This window comes from Selaginella moellendorffii, unplaced genomic scaffold (genome assembly GCF_000143415.4).
Source record: "Selaginella moellendorffii unplaced genomic scaffold, v1.0 SELMOscaffold_31, whole genome shotgun sequence".
NCBI lineage: Eukaryota > Viridiplantae > Streptophyta > Lycopodiopsida > Selaginellales > Selaginellaceae > Selaginella > Selaginella moellendorffii.
The window spans coordinates 976,358-1,000,146 of NW_003314292.1; the positions used below are offsets into that span (position 1 = coordinate 976,358).

At 42.5% G+C, this 23,789-nt stretch overlaps 2 protein-coding genes and 1 pseudogene across 4 annotated transcripts; 2 read left to right on the forward strand and 1 right to left on the reverse strand.

Moving 5' to 3' along the window:
- The first annotated feature begins 10,098 nt into the window (after positions 1-10,098).
- LOC9649162 lies at positions 10,099-11,035 on the forward strand (annotated as a pseudogene).
- A 245-nt stretch (positions 11,036-11,280) lies between these two features.
- Positions 11,281-14,721, forward strand: LOC112348684 (probable LRR receptor-like serine/threonine-protein kinase At1g67720). 3 transcript variants are annotated; one of them, XM_024681706.1, is made up of 14 exons: positions 11,281-11,404; positions 11,451-12,009; positions 12,057-12,571; positions 12,634-12,766; positions 12,820-12,891; positions 12,947-13,015; positions 13,071-13,130; positions 13,184-13,341; positions 13,404-13,606; positions 13,656-13,785; positions 13,832-13,897; positions 13,942-14,131; positions 14,193-14,325; positions 14,388-14,721. In XM_024681706.1, exons 1-14 carry the CDS (start codon positions 11,329-11,331, stop codon positions 14,619-14,621), a joined length of 2,598 nt encoding a protein of 865 aa, XP_024537474.1. In that variant the 5' UTR covers positions 11,281-11,328; the 3' UTR covers positions 14,622-14,721. The 3 variants fall into 3 exon arrangements, with proteins under 3 accessions (XP_024537474.1, XP_024537476.1, XP_024537475.1); XM_024681708.1 differs by having other exon boundaries at positions 13,196-13,341; XM_024681707.1 differs by having other exon boundaries at positions 13,835-13,897; positions 14,388-14,715.
- Positions 14,722-17,388: 2,667 nt separating this feature from the next.
- On the reverse strand, positions 17,389-18,332 carry LOC112348611 (multicopper oxidase LPR1 homolog 1-like). The gene is made up of 3 exons (XM_024681453.1): positions 18,326-18,332; positions 18,054-18,255; positions 17,389-17,997 (listed from the first exon to the last, which is right to left on the reverse strand). Exons 2-3 carry the CDS (start codon positions 18,237-18,239, stop codon positions 17,389-17,391), a joined length of 795 nt encoding a protein of 264 aa, XP_024537221.1. The 5' UTR covers positions 18,240-18,255; positions 18,326-18,332.
- Between the last annotated feature and the right edge of the window lie 5,457 nt (positions 18,333-23,789).

A 23,789-nucleotide genomic window follows, 5' to 3' on the forward strand; every position in this document is an offset into this window, starting at 1 on the left:
CAGAACATCTCTTCATGGGAAAAGAAAGTACACCTTCCTACAGCGCAGCCAAAGGGATCTGAGCAACGAACCGAAAAGGTAGAAAATGGCGATGGAGGTTCGAATGGTCTCGACAGTTGCTTGTTGCAAGAGGAGGTGCTGTCAACATGCTGATTGGGATGCTATTGAAGAGGAGAGAGCAAGATACAAGACATTGTCCTGGAAGGCAGCTCGCAATTTTGTGTATGAGGCATTACGGTCATCTGTTGATGCTTCAGAACATCAGGTGGGGGGCATGGTCTTCCAGAGGGGTTTGGTCTACATGAAGGCATGGAGAATCATTTATGGAGTCCCTCGAAGCACATTCTACAGAATCAAAACTGAGTTCGAGGAACAAAGGGTTCAACAGGCAGTCCATGGGAACGACGGTACGCACAAAACCAGGGGTCATGTTGTATATGGAGAGGCAATCTTCAAGAGGTTTGTCGAGACATGTAGCGAGCAGCAACCACATAAAACCCGCCTCTTGGAAGATGGAACACGAGACACCCAACGAGTTCTCCCTTCCATGTATACCAAGGGGGCCATATTGGAAGATGTGAATCGGGAACTCCAGAGTAATGGCTACAGGAAGCTGAGCCAATCTAGATTTAGTAGATTGTGGAGCAACAGGTTCAGGGATGTGAGTATAGGAAAGTACTCCAGCTTTTCAAAGTGTGATGAGTGCACTGCTATCAAAATGGCTTTGTCGAAGAATTCTTGCAGCGCTCAAGAGTGAGAGACGTTGGTTAGAAGGCGGCTCGACCACAACATCGAGCAGAGAAGCTGCAGGACTGCATATTATCATAACAGGATTCTCTCCATGGAGAGACCTGACTCTTACCTCTGCATCATCCACGACAAAATGGACCAGAAAAAGACGTGCTTACCTCGACTCAATCCTGCCCCCAAGGCAATCTCTTCATCCATGCAGCTGCCTGTGTCTCTGTTTGGCATAATCGCTCATGAGCATGGTGCCCAGAATTATGGGAACTTCTTTGTACCTTTATGGGGTGGCGGGGGTGCAAACATGATGATTGCGTCCCTAGCAAAACACTTAAGGTCTCTGCAAAGTGCGCAGACTGAGCTGAACGGCCAACCCTTGCATAAGGCCCTTGTCGATCGAACCCCATACAGGGTTCAGCTGGAGGAGGAGCAAAGGCTTGCAGTATCGCGTGGGGCCCCATGCCATCCCAGTGAATATGTTGGCCGTCAGATTGTAGGGTTATCACGTGAGGCCTCATGCCATTCCAACGAGGCTGGTCGCCCGGTGAATGCACAGCCTCATCCAAACGAAGCAGAATCTCAAGGAAGTTCTTGCGGCCGATGTGGCCTTCCACCCCATCTTCTGCTCCAAACAGACAATGCTGGCAGTGAGAACAAAAACATGTACGTCTTCGCGTACTTGGCAATGCTTGTTGCCAAAGGCATATTTGAAACGGTTTCACTTGGCTTTCTCATGGTTGGGCACACTCATGAAGACGTTGATGCCATGTTCAGTCACCTGGCAGAGTCCCTCCGGCGATCCAATGTCCTCACCCTCCCACAACTCTACGATGAATTCCAAAATTGCATCAAAGGCACTGTTGAAGCTGCACTTGTGACAGAGGTTCCAGACTTTAAGGGGTTTGTAAGAGGCTACATCAGGGACGGATCCGAAACGCTGATTGGCCACTTCAAGCCTCTTCAGTTTCATTTCAGCATGCGTGACGGTGCTCCAGTGATGAGGTACAAGATGAGAGAATGGGACATAGTGTGGCTGCCAGTGGATGGCATTGAACTCTTCAAGAGAGATCCCATAACTGGGGAACCTATGATTCCTCAGGGTTCCCCACGGCCGATACACCCGGATGGACTCAAAGACCAGGAAAGTATAGTGGCCGGGATTAGACAGCATATTGCCTTCTGGAAGAGGGGGTTGGTGTTTGGTGGAGAATCCTATTTTAAGAGGTGCAAGCCTTTGCTTGAATACTGGGAGAAGATTATATCTGCTATCCAAAATGGGCCGGTTGTATATGAAGAATTGGAAGAGTCCTTTTGGCCAGAACCCAGAGCACCAGATAGTAGCAGAAAAATGTCCTCTGGAAATGCAGTGACAGATAACGATGTTGAGGATCACTATTGTGGGCCGAGGAACAAGAAGCCGGATTCAGCATTCAATCCAGTACAGGTCTGCAAAGGAATGGTCGTGCTTGTCAGACCCAGTAATAAAAAACAAATGATATGGGTGGGGCGCTGCATCACTGATGCAGAGGAGGACGCGGAAACTAACTCCTTCAATGTAACTGTGGAGTGGTTCAAGCCAAGTTCCGGATATACGAAGGATTGCCTAGAAAAGAGATGGGTGCTGAATCCAAGGGATCCCAGCATGAGCATATCGGTGGATAATGTTGTGCATGGTTGGATGCGGAAGCAGAGTGCCACCATCACCTTGCCAGACCATGCAAGAGATGCAGCAAGAGCATTCATAACCCGGGTTCAAGGTGAGATTCATTAATATTCCTTTACTAAGTTTCTAATGTATTTTATTTCAAGGTGAACAATCCAAATCTGAATCAGAGGAGGCGTGATGGCATGTGGCCCTTTGCACTAGTATATCTTAATACCGGTCTGAGAAATAGAATGGCATGTGCCCTCAGGCCTTTTACTAAATCACCTTTGAAAGAAATGCAAGCCTCTATGTCGTAAAAAAAAGGTACTAGAGAAATTCCTTAATAATATGAATGTTATTTAGTTTCATGAAAATACACTAAGGGTCAAATGAGTTAAATGACTTCTCCAGACTAGCAATGCCTCTTGCTACACCTTCACAATTAGATTCGTTAGAAAAAGATAACATTGAATAATATCTAAATGTTCTCACCATTAAGTTATATGTCTGGCTAATAGGAATGATGTTCATCTTGGAAAGCTCACCACACGCTCAATGAACAAACAAATAGTGTGTGCGCGCATGCCATCGCTCTTCTTTAGCTTCAGATTCGGCTTGTTCACCTTGACAATGAGATTTATTATACAACCAGATGGACTCAGTCTGGACACAAAGTCACCGCGCTAGTCACCATGCCCCAGATATGTCTAGCCCCTGGACAAAAAACATATAATTTCACGTCATTTTCAAATACTTGAAAATTTGTACCTAGTCCCATTTTACTGAATAAATCCCACTTTAACGAAATAGAGCTTAGATAGGGAAAACGAACTAACACTAAATCATCCGTTTCGTACTTCATAAGTGGACGATGATAGGAGTTGTAGTGCCGTTATTGTCCCACTTGTATACGACCTAAGTGTTTAGTAGACTTTGCTCAGACAAGTGGAAGAATGCTCGCCAAATACTAATCCCACGACCTAGCATCAACAGCTCGTGGCAATCGCAAAAGTAAACCCAACTCTGTTAGTAATATTGGATCATGACCATATGAAAATTTTTATAATGAAGCACCAACAGAACTCTATACCCCTGTGACACATGCATACCAAAGATACGGCAAATAACCATCCCAATCCAAATGATGAAACTTCATATACTTCACGATCATCCCTTTGAATATCCGAATGAGTTGTTCCACCAAACCATTTGACTGTGGATGATAAGCACTCATAAAAGTGTGGCATATCCCCAATCGAGATGTCAAAACATGAAATGCCTCAACCATAAATGCAAGACCATTATCTGAAAGAATTTGTTTCGAACAAGAATGCTAAAACACCACTCGATTAAGGAGGAAGTATCCAAAACAGTTGTAAAAGCATTAGAAAGAGCACCAACTTCCACCCAACAAGTCAAGTAGTCAGAAACAATAATAACATACTTATTACCAGTAGTCAATCATGGAAAAGGTCCTATAAGATTAAATGCCACTAGCTCAAATAGATAGGAAACTGCAATTAACTCCAACCATCCTTCCACGGCACGAGGGGGAGTATTACTAGCCTGACACCAAATGCAACTATGCACATACTGGATAATATCACATCGCATCTTTAGCTAATAAAAAGACTTATGCAGCTTCTCGGTCATATAAGGATGTCCCATATACCCACCTAGAATAAGAGAATCATGGTAAGCATGGAGAAACTGTGGAATAAAGATTGAAAGCACCACCAACCGTAAATGATTATCAAGATTCATCCCCAATGAAGTAATGGCAGCATGATCACCTTCTAATAATATTTGAGAACCATGTAGATATGCATAAAGTTTCTTGAAACCCAAACTACTACTAAACACTCTTTCTCTATCGTGGAGTAGTTCACCTCCATTAGTTGTAATATACAACTGATATATGCAATGGGATGGCACTGACCAGGCACACTCAGGCCTCTTGCATCAACACACTTGCAAAACCAATATCAGAAGCATTTATGCGCAAAATGAAAGGTCAAGTGTAGTTAGGATATGCTAAAAGCGGAAGAGTCATTAATAGCTCTTTGAGATCCATGAATGCTTGCTCATAGTCTTCAAACCAAATGAAAGACGGACATTGATGATTTTAGCAATGTTCGCAACGGTGTAATGTGATCAGAAAGATGATCCACAAAACAACCAAGACATTGGGAACTCCTCCAACCTGCTTGCAACACTTGCCGAACTTAAATAAAGTCAGTCAAAGAAGTGAACCTGGCGTAGTCCATATGTACTTGCAAAGTCTTGTCCAAAGAGCGTGACACAGCTCACTGGGAGTTCAAATAATTCAGCACTTGAGAGGCCGAAAAATAATGGCTAGCAAAGGAAAGTTGTGCTTCATTGTCTCGTCGATCTTCATCTTGCGTTTTGCTCAAGTAGACCAATACTACAGGAATTTCACCAGCAAAATAAATGATTCCTTCTTGTTTCCGCTTGATCCACATGGCTTGAGTGGCCGCTACGCTGGTTTATGGTCCAACTATAGCAACACAGAGATCAGCCAGAATATTAGTTACAAGGTGTGGATGCTGAGTTATAAAGCTGACACACCAAGATCGTTTTTCCTGGCCCTCGTTGCCATCTGCAATCCAACTAGCTGGGAGCTCACGAAACCGGTCATCCTGTGGAAGGCCTGACAGACAAGGCTTGTAGGTGAGAATGCCACTCTACAATTTACCACAGATGGAGAGCTTAAAGTCGAAGAAGATAGTGATGTTGTATGGTCCATGAAAACTGCAAACAGAGGTGTCCGGTGGCTCTGCCTTTCCAATCACGCAACCATAATGCTCCTGGACAAAAGCTTGAGCAATGTCATCTGGCAAAGCAGCAACGAACCTTCTGATACTGTGTTGTTGCAACGAGCACTTACACCAGGAAAAAATCTTGTAAGTTTCAATACTTCAGAAGACAGCAGTGATGGCCTCTATAGTCTCATCATGGAGGAAAGAAGGCTGTGCTCTTAAAGCGTTCACTTGCGCCTGAAAGACCAGAGCTCTTCAACCAGCACTTCTCTCTTAGAAAAAAATAGAGGAACACACGACACCACGTACCTGCGTCACTCGAGACGCTTGTTCTTTCAGCAAGTGGCCAATAAATATAAGATCTTGTGTTCTTCTCTTCTTGGCAGCTGTTGGAGATGACAGTGAGCAGCTCAACAATCCAGTTGACATAGAGGCAGCACTGCCGCTGCTTGCTAGTGAGGAGAGAAGATCATGAGGCAGTATTCTCCGCTCATCACTGCCATCGAAGTTCCTACAATGCACACATCTGTTTGTAACACTGAAAAAATTGATGCAAGGGATGACTAAAGTACCAGCTGCCAAAGACGAGAATGCAAAAGCAGAAGAAGTAAGTTTTCCAGTCTAGAAAATTCCAGCTAATCACCAATGCATTCTTCTAGAAAGCAAAAAAAGTAGCATTAGGGGTTGGACTGAGATCCTGCAACTCAATCAACTTTGTTCTTCCCTTGATCGACTACATAGGGAAGAACATTTGAAACAAAAAACACCAAAGTTCCTCGTGGAGGCAAGGTGTGTCTTCGACAACATGCAGCTTCATGATGCCGTGTCCTGGAACTCCATGATCCTGGGATATGCAGAGGCTGGAGAGCACGAGATGGCTTTAGAGCTATATCAATGCATGCAAAAAAAAGCAGCAACAGTAGCAACAGCAGCAACAGATGAAACCAAAAATGAAACAAACACAGAATGAAAGCAAGTTTAAGGAACAGCCAAGCAAACTAAAGTAAAAAAAAAGAGAGAGAAAGAGAAAAAAAAAAACACTCTCATCCAACAAACATCTCTATGCAGTCAACCGTAAGGGAAAGAAAAAAAAAGCATTAAAAGAAAGAAAGAAAAATGAGAAATAAAATGTACTCCGTCATACGAAAACTCAATGCACACTCTCTACTGTTGCTCTTTTGTTGTTGAAGTGAGAGGAATAAATGAAATATAAAGAAGTATCAGACAAAGGGGAGAAGCCTCAAAGTCACACTTAGCATGATTGCGTTGTAACCAATCCATATCAAGGATGAGGTCAAAAGCTTGACTCGGCACTAGCCACAATGATTGTAATCCAAGTGTAAGCAACCAAAGGGAATGACTTGAGAGATGATCCATAAGGTTCAAATATAGAGGGAAAGCACCCATGAATAAGAGCGTATCTTCTTTTCCAATCGGTTGAGGGTCTTGGGATATTTGGGGTTAAGTGTCCTTAGGTTTGAATAGTACTAGGTTGGGTGGGTTTAAATAATACTGGGCTGGGTGACCTCTCAGGAAATCCAAACTCAGGAGCTTACACCAAGGTTGAGATTGCCCATACGCACAACTAAATCTGCCTTATCCCGTGCATATACATATGTATTGGCGTTGCTATAAAGAATAAAATTTGGCTCTGCCACACAACATAAGTGTAGATGGCAACGTATGGCAATAAGTCAAACAATAGAAGATAAACTCAAACCTATATCAACCAATACAAAGAGAATAATATGAGACTTCTTGTTATAAAAACGAGCTTGGAAAGTAAACACTAAATGAACTGATACTGAGTGAACCCCTTGATAATACTTCCAAAAGAAAGATGGAAGGGTCACTGACTTATTCACGCAATGTTCTTTTGTTACTCGTGCCACTTCTCATTTCCCAGATGCATCTTAGTGTCTAGACCTTCTACTGTAACAACACTAACAAAATGTTATTGATACCAAGGTCTCCACCCAGGAAATGGAGGTTGCCAATCCGAAAAATGCCAACAACACCAATAAGTATAATCAACTTTATCACATGCCTAATAGTGAACATCATGGCCACGACCATGTCCTTGCCCTTGTCCTTGGACTCAAGCACCAACAGACCTTCATTGGAATAGGACCATCGCCCATAGGAAGTGGAGATAAAGGACATGCAGCAAAAAATGGAAAAAGCGACATCTCATAATGTTGTGCCAAGCAAAGAGCATTGTCAAAGGTGGCTAGAGCAAGTGCATGCACAAGTCTGACAAAATCTTGATAAAGTGCTAGCCACAACATTCCTAGTTTGATTCACTCCAACATATTTAGCTCCTCATAAAACAAGAGGCTTAGGAAACGAATGCTAAATTGCATCACTAACTCAAATGACCCTTAACGAAAACGATGCAATTGTTGGAAGGCATCATTATAATCATCAGCATGTTTGAATGGACTTTTGAAGACATCCAGGAGAACACTCCAATCCCTACGAGTGATTATGCTCAAACCATTGTACCACTGTAGCACCGTCCCTTGAAGACACATGAAAAACTCATGCAAACGTCAAACATCATCCCAAGAATGATATGTGGCAATTACCGTGAAATGATCAAACCAATAATACACATCATGAAAGAACTTTGGCTAAATATGAGGATTGGCACTAAGAGCAGGAGAAGCTGTACCACATGCTGTGAATGCCGCCATCAACTAAGTTTGGTTGTTCAATTGCAATCACATAGCATCAAGCAATTGCACCAATTGCTGCTTCGGAGTCAGAGGAGGAAATTGTTACTCTGCCATGAAGATGAATGAATAAGAAAGAAAAAAAGAAAATAAATGAGAAAAAGTTAGAAGGAAAGAGAGATCTACAATGCAAAAACTAAATTTAAACCAAAATCCTAAAAGGAAATAACAAAAGAAAGAAAATGGAAAAAACTAGATCTAAACAATACAAAAGTTAAATTTAAACCAAAATCCCAAATCCAAACACTCCTTACCGACAACCAAAACTGCTCCTCACCTCCACCAATGTGAATGTATGGAATATAAAAAGGGAATATAAAAAATATACATATCAATTAACCCAAAAACCTTAATTTATATACAGGAATTAACGACTATCAAAATCCCACTATACTAATATTAGTATACAGCATTGTAACCGTACACTTGGACCTCACATTATATATATATTACTACTAAACAAAGCCTTCGGGAGTGACTAGAAAAGAAGGTCTATTGCTCCAACATGATATGTAACAATCATAATCCAAAAACACAAAGAGGTCTATTGCAGCTACCCAGGCTCTCCAGGTGGGTTCATCCTTTATCACAAAGTGAACCTACAATTTTAACAGAATAACAAAGGCATGTCTAAGCCAGGTTACCTCAATGGATGCTTCAGCACTTTTGAGTGCCTTTTGTACACATTCTACAGCAATATGTGCAGCTTTATCCACAGGAAACCTGAAACACAATGCAAACTCAGTATATACAAGAGGTAAGGTGTGAGTACAAACCCGCCAGATCCACACGAGATAGCTGGAGTGTTATAGGCTTAACAACCTCCTTGCAAGCAAATGTTATAGCATTCCTGTAATAGCAAAAGCACAATGTATCAAATTTTCTACACACTCTAATGTGCCCGTAAGTGAGACCAAGTTGTCTGGCAGCTTCCATCTCCCTGTCTTTGGAGTATCTTGTGCCTAGAGTAGCAATGATTTTAGATGCCAGCAGTCCCTCTGAAGGGCTGAAAAACAAGTCAGTTAAAAAGTTAAAAAATAAGGAGAGACAGTTACATGATCTCCAAGGCAGTAAACTTCGAACTAGTATAGTAGCAAAACATATTTCTGAAAAAAGAAAAGTCAAAAGCTCTAAACACCCCTTTGCCTTACCCTGGTGGATCTTACCTCCAACAGGAATTACGATAGCATCATGCTTTCCGTCCACAAACCACTCTAGTATGTCTCCACTTTTAATCACAAACTTGCAAGAGTCGACTTTACAAACAAGCTTGAGGTCCTTTTCCTGATCAGAAGACACTATATCTACTCGGAAAAACCAAAAAAAAAAAAGAGAGAGGTAAATTTGAAGCATTATTACCTTGAGGTCCATCACCCTTATGCAGGGGTCCCTGGGACGTCGGGGCTCGCAAGAGGTAACGGGTTTGGGTACTTGAGGGTTCCCATTGACTAAGAACAGTAACGTCGTTATATAGCTATAATTAGTTTACTGTACGTACCTAGGGGTCTAACACCATATAACTCTACCATCTCTTCCTCGTCTTCAGGCTCATCTTCGTCTTCAGACTCAGATTCATCGGGAGGCTCAGAATATATATCGATTGGGCCTTCCTCTTTGTCCTCTGTGGCACTGTGTAGCTGTCCACTCACCTCTAGAGTCATTCCAGAGGCCACTTTCTGTCGCAGCAGCTCTGCAACAGGAACTACTGCGAATGTCCTGCATTCGTCGGTCCCTACATCGGCAATCTTGCAGCAAGCTTCCTCGAGGCCCTGTACTAGTTTGCACGTTATAAGCTCGTTTGCGGATCAAAAGTATACAATACTCACAAGTGCGTCAATCCGAGTGCTGAAAACGCTAGTATAATCGCTATCCATGTGACACTCTAGATGCAACAATAAGATAGGAGTCTGATCCCGGCTAGCAAAGATCTTCCATACAATCAACGGGCGAGTGGAATGGAAGAATTTTATTCTTTGCTTCGATCGTCTAATGGAAGAACTTTTCTTTCTTTGCTTCGATCGTCTAGAGTGGAATGGAAGAACTCCTCTTTCTTGCTTCGATCATCTTGAAGGACTTTTCCTTCTTTGCTTCGATCGTCTAGAAGAACTCTTATTTCTTTGCTTGCTCGCTTGCTCGATTCGTTTCGATCTTCGGGTTTTGGAAAATCTCGGAACTTTTGGTACGTATCTCTCAGATGAGATCCACTCAAGCAGGGATAATTTTAATTGTCCACAGTGACCGAGAGTGGAAGTGGCAGCAGCTATACGAGTACTACTACAGCGGTGGAATCACGACCAGCAATCCGGGGCGCACGCCCTACGGCCGTCCCGTGAACACGGTCGAGCTTGGAAGAACTCAAGTGCCAAAGGAGGTGTTTGAGGATTACCTCAGGGAGATCAGTCCCCGCTACACGGTCCACACTTACAGCATCCTGTCGCACAATTGCAACAACTTTAGCAACGAGGTGGCGCAGTTTTTGCTCAAAGTGGACATCCCGGACTACATTTTGCGGCTGCCTCAAGACGTGATCACCACTCCCATGGGATACTTGCTCCGTGAGTGCCAGTTTTGTTTTTTTTTTGCTTTTGTGGATCTTTTTCTTCACTGACTGTTTGATTTTCTTAGAGCCGATGATCCAGCAAATGGAGACCACCCTGTGATATGGAGGAGTCCCGCAAGTGCCTGAACTAGCAGAGGCGACGGGGACGCCACAATGTGTAGCGATGGCCAGACGTGCTAAGGAAGAGTGCCTCACCACCACCATACCCGAAGACGAAGATCTAGAGCTCCAGAGGATGCGCTCTTCGCGAGCAGTCAAGACGGCTAAGGTGGCTTCTCGCGGCGATGAGGGAGGAGCTGGGCGGAAGAAAGTCGCCGCCACCAAGATGGAGGACGCGAGAGCCAAAGTCCAGGAGTTTACTGCGCTCACCGCGGGAGGGCTGCGAGCCAGCGAGGCGGCGGCTCTTGCCGCGCGGAGAGTGATGGAAAGGCACGGCATTGGTGGCAGTGGCACGGCGACGCAGTCGTGATAGATACTACGTACGTTCTTTTGGGTGTGAGCGATTCTTCTACACCCCCATTGATCACACAGTTCCTTGATCGATCAAAGCAACAACGATGATGATAAGTTTCATGCAATATTGGGTTTGCGGTCCATGCCATGATTGTGGATGCAGTTCGAAACATGTGATCTTTGGCGTATAGTCGACGTTGAATCTGATTTTTTCCATCGGACAAGGTTGCTGTCAAAGTTGCAATCATACAGGGTTATAACTCCAGCATTAACTCTGTAAGCAGGTGACAAGCTAGCGTAGTTCATACGTTCTTGCTCTGGAACTTCAGCTATTTGAGAGGTCTAGCTGAAAGAATTGAGAGCTCTGGTTTGTGCTATCTTCTTACTCTTTTGGAAAATAGGTCCGAGGAAATGTGGTCAGCAGATTCTCTCCTTCAACTTCTCACGGTTGGCTTCCTCGCAAAGATTTATGTTTCAGCGCAACCAGGTCAGTAGTATTGCATATATGGTCATTGTGAAGAATGTTTTTGCAGGATTTTTGAGCCTGGACTGTGGAGGTTATGACAATTACACGGATGGAAATGGTATCGAATGGACACCGGATGACAAGTATATCACCACCGGAATTCCAACCTCCATTTCAATCTCTGCTAAAAATCAGACAGATTTACTTTGGCAGCGTCTTCGCTACTTTAATGACACCTCTCGGAAGCACTGCTATGCTCTGCCAGTCGTGGCAAACCAGAGCTACATCCTGAGGCCATGGTTCTACTACGGAAACTACGATGGGATAGAAACAACTTTATCGCAGTTTAACATTATAATTGGTGCAAACGATGTGGTAAAGTTCGGCGTGGATTTAACCAACAAAGTACTGAAGTACTATTACGAGTTTGTGATTAAAGCCACAAGCTCGACCCTGGATCTATGCCTTGGAACCCGCTCAAATTCACCGGCAAATATCCCGTTCATCTCTGCAATCGAGCTCAGAAGACTGGATCCCGGTTTGAAAATAAGTTCTTTCAATGCTAGTGAGCTTTTGATCACTTGGAGAAGGATCAATTTAGGAGCAGCTACAAATCATACCATCAGGTATGAAATTCTTCAAAAGGTAGTTTTTCTTGACTCGTATCAAACAGATACCCTTCTGATGATTATGATCGAATATGGGTACATGATACATATTTCCCAGGCTTCATGGGAGAATACCAACGGATCAATACTACTTCTAATGTTTCTCTGGGAAAAACTCTTGACAAACCTCCCACGGCGGTGATGAGTTCCGCCATCACTTCCAATTCGACAATGGTTTTCCAGTTCCCAACAAAGCTTAACACAACGCCGACTAAATTCTACGTCAACTTTTACTTTGCTGAGTTTTCTGCCCTGGTGAACAACACGAGGGAGTTCCGAGTCCTTCTTAACACCAGCTCGCTTGAATCTCCCCACCTTTTGGCGACCGTCAACGTGGAGAAGTATACTCAGGCTCCTTTAACTTCATTCCAAATGTACCTCAACTCGCCAGTGGAGCTTACTGAGCCAACAAACTTCTTGTTTGTGCCCACGGTGAACTCTACGCTTGGTCCGATTCTCAATGCTGCCGAGCTGTGTGAGTACAAAGGAGGTCTCCTCCCAGGGACGGAACCCAACGATGGTAAAGCACATATGAAACTTTAAATAATTGTGATCTCGTTAACATTGTCATAAACAATGCAGTGGCAGCTATACGTGATGTGATGAAAGATTTTCACATCACTGAGTGGTCAGGAGACCCTTGCTTGCCTGACGCGTACACTTGGAAATGGATTACTTGCGATGTAGCTCAAATCCCAGCAAGAATTATAGAGCTGTAATAAGTGGACGCATTTCTAGCGTGATCACATTAACATCTGTGCATCACAGGAACTTGTCTAGCAGTGGACTCAAAGGAACCATATCACTGTCCATCACAAAGCTATCGCATCTAACAAAAATGTATGTATGGGTCTTTTGACGTAATTTTTCGTTCTTCTGATCTTTATGTCTTCAGATATCTGGATAACAACGCATTGACAGGGCGTGTTCCAGATTTTAGCTCCTTGAAAAATCTCACGGTTTTGTGAGTACCACCATTCAGTATGCTAGATGATAGAATTTTACTAATTCTTTTGCAGGTCATTAGAAAACAACAGTTTGGATTGCCTACCACCAGAACATGTACACTTCTCTTACAAGTCGGTTTTTCTCTATTGCCATTGAATTGTGTATCACTTATATTTTTTTTCAGCGCTACTTTTAGCTTGTGCGAGAAGAAACATACAACACTTATATTTGAAGTAGTGGTACCATGTGCAGCCATATTGTTACTTGGAGCTGGACTTGTGGTTTGTTTCTTTTCCGGTAGAAAAACTTCAAAATCCATCACAGTACAGAACAGGAATCCAAGTAAGTTCCAAAAGGTAGCCTTGTGGGTAACTCATTTTCCTATGGCATATTGTTCCATCCAGGCTTGTCTCTAAAATCTCCAAACTCTAGCACTAAAATGATTGCTTACAAGGATGTGATTGAGGCCACAAGCAACTTCAAGAGAGTCATTGGTGAAGGAAGTTTTGGACCCGTGTACTATGGCTGCCTTCCAAATGGTGTTGAAGTTGCAGTCAAGGTTTTATCCAGTAACTCAAAGCAAGGATATCAAGAATTTCAAACTGAGGTGAGTTTGATCATCAACAGGTACAAATCTATCTAATTTTCCTTGATAGATTGATATTTTATCAGTTGTACACCACAAGAACTTAGTGCCCTTTCTTGGTTACTGTACTCAAAAGTCCAAGCTCATACTGGTCTACGAGTTCTTGTCAAATGGAACGTTGAGGGAGCACTTGTATGGTGGTAAGAAATTTTTGTGTTGAAACGTCCTCCTTTAATGTAATGTCAGAAGGTAAAAGATACCCAACTCTAAGCTGGAAAACTCGGCTTGGAATAGCTCTAGATGCTGCTCAAGGTATCTAAATCTCTGAATTGATATGATATAACTCTCTCTCATAGGATTGGAGTATTTGCACACATCTTGCAATTTACACATAATCCATCGAGACGTCAAAACAAGCAATATACTTTTAAGTTTTGATATGGTTGCAAAACTCAGTGACTTCGGTCTCTCCAAGTTTTATGACAGTAACAAAGCATCTCATGTCTCAACTGGCATCAAAGGAACTCCAGGATATCTTGATCCAGAGTGAGCAAAAGTTTTTTTTCTCCATAAGCATGATATCTTACTGAATTTAATGGTTTTTCAGGTACCATTCCTATAGCAGGCTCACAGAGAAATCAGATGTATACAGCTTTGGAGTGGTACTATTTGAGATTGTTTGCGGACGTGAGCCCCTCAATTTCACACTTCTTGAGGAACAAATTGTTCTTTCGGAATGGGTAAACTATTAAGAGAGCTTAGTTATAAAGATCTGTTCTTGATGAGCTTTGCTTCCTCCCAGGCATGCAAGGAACTTGAGAAAGGCAACCTACGAACAGTAATCGATCCCAGCTTATCCGACTATGGAGAGAATGCAGCACTGAAAGTTTTGGAGGTGGCAAGAAAATGTGTGGAACGTTCTCCCCACAGGAGGCCTAACATGAGCACTGTCGTGATCCAGCTGAGAGAGGCCATCCAACTTGAGGACGGAAGTTCCCTGCCGAAATCTATGGAAACATTCACTGGAGGAAGATAGATATGCAAATATACTAGAATTCTATAAGATTGTGGATATATATACTTTACTATGGCATTTTTAACTACATACAATAATAATAATAAAACTTTTACTTTAATGTTTTAAAGTGGGGATACTGGAGTCAATTCGTTCTTATCAAATGCGGGCTGCTCTTCTCAGGAAGAAAATACTACACCGGTAAGTGCTAGTGCTTTGTATCCTTAGTAGAAAGAGGCCGCTGGACACTATCTTTCTTGAGCGCAATGAATTTCTCTCCAGTGTTTGTCACTCTGCCCACAAGATCCACGATCACCAAATTTCCGAAGTGTCAACCCGTCTATGAAGCGAATCGAATCCTTGGCACCGCTGATCCCATCCTGGTGGCTCTGCGATGGCTGTTCCTGCTGCTAGATGCTGGAGGACAAGTCAGCCTCGCCGATCTCAAGAGCGCCAAGCTCAGCAAGAAAGAGAAGAAGGGGAAGGGAGGCATGATTCGCGAGGACCTCTACTATCCTGGCGTCCTGTAGGCGCATCGTATGGCCAGCACGGGCTGCATTACGAGAAACAATGCCAGTGGTATGTGTCCATGCTAGACATGCAAGGATTCGTCAATGGGGAGCTCAGAGCTGGTTCTACATATGAGCTAGCTAGCGGGAGGTTACAAGTGACTCCTAAGTTGCCATCAGTGCCAGAAGCCTCAGATCCAGATTTTCTTCTCATGACTTGACGCTGGCAGATGTTCTTCCCTCGAAACCGAGCCGCGGTTTTGCTACGGTGGTAGAGCACATCTAGTGGCTGTTCAAGCTGCCTCATCCGGCTATCACGTTGGAAGGCGCAGAACTCGTGCTGTTTGAGTTGAAGACTATTGCCTATTGGTCGCAAGTCGCTGGTGCTGCTGTGGAACACGGTGTTCAAGGTGTGGTTGCGCCTCTAGCCAGTGTAGAGAAGCGTGTCATCTCGCAACGGATGGCCATGTCAACCTGCGGAGGCTGTGCAGCTCAGGAGAGGTGGACGTGGGAAGTTGTGAAGGTCTCTTCAGCTATCTGGAAATGGAGAGTTACGGGAAGCTATTCGGTGAGGCTCATGTCCGGGAAGCAGTCTCCATGGAGGAGATGTGGAACCAAGCATATGCCAGACTCCGGCACCTTCACGAGAAGGTGTGCTCCATCGGGATCTCAAGCTAGACAACATGGTGGGTGCTGAAGATCATTGACTATGACATTTCGTGTTTCAAAGGCGAGGCTACCACTTTCACGGAGGACACTGACTACCAAGGGTATGAGTCGCCATTGCTACTGCGGCATTACAAGGAGGAGGATGACGTGCTGAGCTTGGCACTGGCGTTTTACTCTGAGAGAACGGGGTTGCGAGGACAGACGAGAGCGACGTCGTATTTTGAGTGACGAGCTCTGCCCGGATTTGTTTCCTCAGGATATGAGGTAGAAGTGGACAAAATAATTGAGAAGCTATGGTTTTGATCCTAGAGACGCTAATGTTTTTCTTCCTTCTATAGTGGTAGTTGCTACACCATGCGAAGCAAAGCTGAGCATCAAACCAACCCACATACTGCTAGGAGAAAGCGTTGTAGATGGATGGAATGGAATTGTGAACAGAACACCTTATTGTTGCGTGCAGTTTTAGTAAAGATGGATGGACTCGTTGGTGACGAGCTTTACGTACCCGTGTTTCCTGCAAAAGTAAGAGAAGGATTCCAGTGATGAAAAAAAACAATGCCAAGAGTGTGAGCACCTGTCGTGTGGATGGATCGAGTTCCCGGTGGCAAGCCATACGTTGTAGCTTTCGTCCCTGGGAAAGTCACGAGGGAAGGACTTGTTGGTGTAGAGAGCATTCGTGCTGGACACCACCAGCGGCCTCATCATCTCGTTATTCTCGTGCTCGAGAATGTGACAGTGCCACACAAAGTGTGGAAACGTCGTTGGATCCAGCGGGAACCTGTACGAGATGCTGGGCTTGAACGCCAGGAAGAACCGGGTGACGGTGGTGGGCTGGATGACGGCCGTGTCCTTCTACCCGACTTGATCCACGTCGGGTCCCTGTGCCTCGCCCGTGTAGCAGCTCCTCGAGTCCGGGTAGTCGTATTCGAACGAGCACGACCCGGCAGCGAATCGCCCGGTGTCGAATCCCTGCTGCTCGAGCACGAGAAAGTTGATGAGATGGATGTGGATCGGGTGGGATGCTGTCATGGTGTTGATCATGCACCACACCTCGTTCGTGTAGAGCAGGACTTGCTCGGTGGCCGGACGCGTGAAAGAGAGCCTGTCCTGGAGAAAGAGTCCCGTGAGCGTGTTTCCAGAGTCGAGGCTTACACGGTGAACGAAAGGCGGTTGTAAGTTGACGCCCAGTCGACGTACGAGAGATCTACTCCGGCCGTGGCTTTGATGATCGATAGCGTCGCCAACTCGGCCAGCTCGCTTGGAGTGAGTGCTTGCGGGATCTCATTGGCGTCTTCGTCGATGGTAGCGTTGGTCTGCCAGTTGATTACTTTGAACAGGAGAACTTCTTACTCGGTCGGGAATGGAGCCGGCGCGTTGTTGTACAAGAGAACTCTCTCCCCGGGCTTCACTCCGCGAAAGTCGATAAGAATGTCAACTCGTTCGGAAGGAGAGAGGCTGAGCTTCTTCTGCCGTATCAGAGTTGCCAGGTATCCCCCGTCCGTGCCAATCTTGATGAAGCTCAAGCTCGTGTCATTCAAGTTGAGGATGAAGAATCTCGAGTTTGCCGCAAGCATCACCCGGAACCTCACGACCACCGGCCAGACTTCGATCTAAGGCCACACCTTCCCCTTCACCGGAATGGTATCACCAAAGTAGTCCGGACACCACTGCGGATGAACTGCCGGATTGCTCCCAACACTGGGATAATTTATGGAGCTGTTGCTGAAGAACTGCTTGTCTTGGATCACCAGAAGCACGTAGTTTCTCGGGACCCAGGATGGATCTTCCCACGGCGACTCTATCACGTAAAGTCCGACCAAGCCAGCAGCCATGTTGAGCCAGGTCATGCCGTAAGTGTGGTCGTGATACCACAGGAGCGAGTGGCGCTGAAAGTTCGGATAGACGTAGTTTTGCGTCACGTAACCTGGGCCCCGCTCGCCAACTGATGTAAACCAGGCTTCTGGATGCCCATCGGACCAGCTCAAGCCCTCTTGTCCATGGAGATGAGGGACCACGGGAATGTAGCCGTAGTGCGGACCCGCCCCTAGGATCGTATAGTCGACTGGAAGAAAGTGTTCACGATCTGGATTGTGATTTTCCCATCGGACAAAGGATGTTTCTCTCTTTTGGGCTATCAAAGTTGGACCCGGAAAAGAAGCTGTATACTCGCTCGTGCCGAATGCATACAGTGTTGTTGGTGGCAAGTCTCTGTGCAGTTTCTGTGTCAACAAAAAAAAACGAGTCTTGGAAAATCAAGTGGAGAAAGAACGCATACCTGGGTGATTTTGTAAGCTCCAATGGTAACTCTGTAGCGTGGGCTCAAGTATATCTTCGGTGGCGTTGGAAGAACGTCGACGAACTTTTCCAGCTCCGGGGACGGTGACAGTTGCAGACAGACCTCATCCGCTTCTACTGCGACTAAAATCTCAAGGATGAACAGCGTTACGAACTTCCAAGACATTGGGAACTCCTCCAACCTGCTTGCAACACTTGCCGAACTTAAATAAAGTCAGTCAAAGAAGTGAACCTGGCGTAGTCCATATGTACTTGCAAAGTCTTGTCCAAAGAGCGTGACACAGCTCACTGGGAGTTCAAATAATTCAGCACTTGAGAGGCCGAAAAATAATGGCTAGCAAAGGAAAGTTGTGCTTCATTGTCTCGTCGATCTTCATCCTGCGTTTTGCTCAAGCAGAACAATACTACAGGAATTTCACCAGCAAAATAAATGATTCCTTCTTGTTTCTGCTTGATCCACACGGCTTGAGTGGCCGCTACGCTGGTTTATGGTCCAACTATAGCGACACAGAGATCAGCCAGAATATTAGTTACAAGGTGTGGATGCTGAGTTATAAAGCTGACACACCAAGATCGTCTTTCCTGGCCCTCGTTGCCATCTGCAATCCAACTAGCTGGGAGCTCACGAAACCGGTCATCCTGTGGAAGGCCCGACAGACGAGGCTTGTAGGTGAGAATGCCACTCTACAATTTACCACAGATGGAGAGCTTAAAGTCGAAGAAGACGGTGATGTTGTATGGTCCACGAAAACTGCAAACAGAGGCGTCCGGTGGCTCTGCCTTTCCAATCACGCAACCATAATGCTCCTGGATGAAAGCTTGAGCAATGTCATCTGGCAAAGCAGCAACGAACCTTCTGATACTGTGCTGTTGCAACGAGCACTTACGCCGGGACAAAAGCTCTTAAGTTTCAATACTTCAGAAGACAGCAGTGATGGCCTCTATAGTCTCGTCATGGAGGAAAGTAGGCTGTGCTCTTAAAGCGTTCACTTGCGCCTGAAAGACCAGAGCTCTTCAACCAGCACTTCTCTCTTAGAAAAAAACAAACAGAGGAACACATGACACCACGTACCTGCGTCGCTTGAGACGGTTGTTCTTTCAGCGAGTGGCCAATAAATACAAGATCTTGTGTTCTTCTCTTCTTGACAGATGTTGGAGACAATGGTGAGCAGCTCAACAATCCAGTTGACGCAGAGGCAGCGCTGCCACTGCTCGCTGGTGGGGAGAGAAGATCACAAGGCAGTATTCTCTGCTCATCACTGCCATCGAAGTTCCTACAATGCACACATCTGTTTGTAACACTGAAAAAATTGACGCAAGGGATGACTAAAGTACCAGCTGCCAAAGACGAGAACACAAAAGTAGAAGAAGTAAGTTTTCCAGTCTAGAAAATTCCAGCTAATCACCAATGCGTTCTTCCAGAAAGCGAAAAAAGTAGCATTAGGGGTTCATTTCACAGCCTTTGAAACAAAAAACACCACCACGTGGCACCCTTTTGGCTCCACTTTTGGGACTCTAGAATTTATGTCTCATAGTTAGCTATTGGCAAGTCCTTTCCTTTTGCTCCTTGAGCTGTACACTCAGAAGTAATTCCATTCTTTGCTTCCTTTGTTCTTAGGCTCTATACTTGGGAGTTTGGCTCCATCCTTTTGTTTAGCATCCCAAGGCTCTGAAACTTGGGTTTCACTTTGCTGTCCATGGACATATGGCATGTGGCATATAGAGGGTTAAAGTTCCACTCTATGGTCATTCTATGGTAAACCACCATAAAGTAAAGGGTGAAAACCATGTATATTACAATATTAGATTTGTAAAGAAGCTTAAAATGGCCATGAATATACAAAAAAAATATGAAAATGAAGATCTTAAATGATCAATTTGATGATGAAGTTATTGTAAGAAAAAGAAAAATAATTTTTTGGATGTAAGGATTCTTAAGATATAGCATAAGAGGGAATTTATATATCTAGCAAGAAATAACAAATAAATGAAGTTAAGTGAGTTAGTAAAAATCTATATAGAGAATGTTGTAAGAATGAAAGAAGCAACATTCAAGCCAAGAAAAGACATATGAAAAGCTAGAAACTTATATGAAGGAAAAATTAACGTTCAAGATAAAATATTCCAATTCTTGTCAAGCTTGTTACTAAGATTGTCCTAATTGAATTTGAAACTATGAGATAAATTTAAATAACTATGATAGAGTTTATTAAGTTTTTGTCTAATGATTCCTAATGCTATGAAAATTTGCTACTTCTATTCATTAATAAGATATATTAAAAAAATTCTTGAGTAATATATATGTCATCAGTAACACTTTAGATATTCTTTTCCATAAAATATAGCTATGTTATAATTTACCACTCATAAAAACCAATGCTATTTTATGGCTCAAGAATAAATTTTACAAGAGAATAAGCCATGATTGAACCTATGCCTCTAATACCATAAAAATTAAAGGAAAAAAAGAGCTAAATTTCATGAAAATAATAGAAAAGTTTAATATATATTAATTTATTTGAAAAACCACTAACTGGAGGTGGTGAACTCTATTATGCTATAACTATCATTGCTATGTGAAAACTCAATAGAAAGAACATTTGAGTTAATAAAGATGTTAAACAAATTGGTATTAGAGCTATATTTGTTGAGTAAAAGAAAGTAATTCATTTAAATAACATCCCTTTTGTGTTTATAGTTTTCAACATATTATCAGAGGTAGGTCTATATAGCTTCTTTTATTGAATATAATATTACAATACTAATATTATAATATAATATAATTTTTGTCAAATTGAAATTATTGAACCTTTTTGTTGAAATTTTTGTATTAGAATTTATTTTCTCAAAATTTGCTGCATTTTTGGGTTACTTCTATATTTTATAGTTTAGATTTTTTTTCTTATATTTTGAATTTTTTATTTAATTAAGCTATGATTAGATTAATATTTTCAAGTTATTTTAATTTATTATTAATATTCTATGAATAAAGCATGCAAAACTTCTAAATATATGATATTTATGAAAGGAGACTGAGAACAAGAAAAACTTGAAAATTTCTGAGGTTTTTCGTTGTCCATAACAACATAATGTTAGCCATCCCTCAGCATACCACCATCAGAAAAGCTTTTGTCTATGTATCGCTGAGAGTAGTGACAAGTATTTTGCTGGCATCCTATTCGGACTCCAAAATCAAAAGTGCATAGAGGATCCGACTGCAACATGGTTGATGAAGCACTTGGGTCAGGAAAACTTATAAAAGGAGCAAACAGATTAGAGCTTTAGAAATGTGAAGTCATCATAGGTATTATGACATCCCTTGCAGATAAGCAAGACTGACATCCCGTGTACTTCACCCAGTATCAACAATATTTTTCAGAGTTTGGCTATGATTTTCCAGTTGTCTTTCCGTAAAGTAAGAACTACAATCTCAAATGATGAAAACAAGTGTCAAAAAAGTGAAAGAAACAGCACTCGAGAGAAGTGGTATAATACTTATTAATGAGATTAGCCACTATAAATTATTATCACTATGCTGAAGCAATAAGATATTTTAATGACTTTAATTTATTAATCTCAATCCATAAAAAATCCATACATATAGAACTACTCTTCTTTCTTCTTCATTATAGCTTCTTTTTGTGCTTGATTATTAATGAGCTTCAATAAAAATGGCAACTTCTCCTTATAGTGCCTGTCAAAATGCTTTAAATGACTTACTATAAATTCAATTGTAGCTTTTGTATGATGGGGCATATCAATTCATCACTGGCAAAAGATGTCAACTCCAGTATTAGTACACAACCATGCTAAAGGAAATAGACACAATGTATTAGCAAAGAACAAATTGGTAAAGTCTTACATGATATAGTCTATTTGCTACCAAACCACCTTGAAATATAGTTTTAATGGGGTTTTGAACTAAACGAGATTTTCCAGTATGAAGATTAGATTAAAGCTTTGCAAGCCAGCAAATGAGTGACATCTCACCACGAACAGATATAGGTGTACACAACATAACTTCAGAGTTTGAGTTTGAAATGTTTTAAAGTTATGAAAATATCACATGTTCAACCATTTACTAATGAGTCTTCTTTAATGTTCAGTCTACATTACTTGAATGAACATTTATAAAGTAAATTTTCGATGCATCCAATGAGCAACCAAATGATACCAAGTTAGCAGGGAAACAAGGCACAGATAATCTCAAGTCTATGGTGAATGAGCAAATCTCTTGGAGTGAAAGTAATTTCGAGCATATAAATGTATTGTAGGTCCAATAAGTACCAATAAAACCTTTGTATTCTTGATGCCGTAGACCATTGATGATACAATTTTTAGGCTGAAGCAGTAGACATCTTAAAGAATTTGGAAGGTTGACATTCAAAATTGCCTCTACTTCATTTATGACGTTATTTGGTAAACCCTTAGTTGACATGTACTCAAAACCTTTAAATCTAAGGAAGCTTTGTATTTTAAGGCATAGCTTTCTGATTATAGAGGTAATATTATAATTGTAGCATTTGAACACCATGAACCAACTCTTGTAAGTTTCTTGTAGCAAAATTTGACATTTGTTTTAAACAAACCAGTGAAAATATAAACCTTGTATGTTCTGCAATGTCTACCTTTGTAATCTATACACTTGAAGACAGAAAAATCCCACTCACAATGCAATTGCCAATTTCTATCACTTTGAAATTCCATGTAAAATTCATTAGACATACATGAAAAAACTGTGCTATAATAGCCATTTCTCCCTACAATTTTGAAAACTACATCTCTAGGTAGATTGGGGGGATTATTCACCCTTCATCCTTTCCACTTCTGCAAAGGCATTTAGTTGTAGTATGTATGCATGTTGTATACTATAATTTGTAGAAAAAGTATTTGAAATCCACTAGTAGTTTCCAAACGAATTGACAAGAAAAACTATGGAAGACTGTTTCCACTACAACAATCAAAACATTATCTGTGTGTTCGATGAAACATCTGAATTCATGTTCAAACTGTGCTCTAATACAAACAATGACAACATATTTGAGACCGATACAAGCTGGCAGATATTCTTAAAGAATCATGGAAGTGAAATCAGAGACGTATGCACTTTAAACATAGATAAAGATGGAGATCTCATTGCTTCAGTGGAAAAAATTGATAAATATAGCCTAAATTTATTCCTTGGGCTCGTTTGGCATTGTGCTCGAGAAGATGTTGCATATGCTCCTTGCTCATGCCAAGGCCTCTCTTTCCAGTTTGCTTGCTTGATCCCTGCAACTCAGAGAACCTGTGCTTGAGTTTGAAAGTTCCAGCCACACCATTCACGCCATGAAGAAAAAGCACCAAAACACAAAGACTCAGAAGAACAATCAGGCTTCATCTAAAACAAACAAGAATTTCTAACATACTGGTTTTATTGATCTACAAATGATGGAGAGGCTCTAAACTAAAAATGGAACCCTTTTTTCTCGTCGTCCTTGTCCTTGTGCTTTGAATCTTCATGATTCATAGACTTCTTTCTGCAGATGTTGATATTGATGTTGATGTTTTGTTGTTATTGTTGTTGCTCCTCCTGTGCTTGTCAGACCCATGGACTGGAGGACCTCCATCTTCATGATCATGATCATCCATCTCAGGAGGATGCATTAGAGAACTGGATGCTGGTTCCACTGATGAGTCTTGATCAGCAATACCATTGTCCAAAGACAAGAGCTCC

Coding starts and splice junctions, on each gene's coding strand:
- LOC112348611 (XM_024681453.1), bottom strand. CDS start 18,239: ATGTCTTGGAAGTTCGTAACGCTGTTCATCCTTGAGATTTTAGTCGCA. Junction 17,998..18,053: donor GAGCTTACAAAATCACCCAG/GTATGCGTTCTT, acceptor TTGTTGACACAG/AAACTGCACAGAGACTTGCC.
- LOC112348684 (XM_024681706.1), top strand. CDS start 11,329: ATGTGGTCAGCAGATTCTCTCCTTCAACTTCTCACGGTTGGCTTCCTC. Junction 12,572..12,633: donor AGGGACGGAACCCAACGATG/GTAAAGCACATA, acceptor TAAACAATGCAG/TGGCAGCTATACGTGATGTG. Junction 14,132..14,192: donor CCAGGATATCTTGATCCAGA/GTGAGCAAAAGT, acceptor ATGGTTTTTCAG/GTACCATTCCTATAGCAGGC.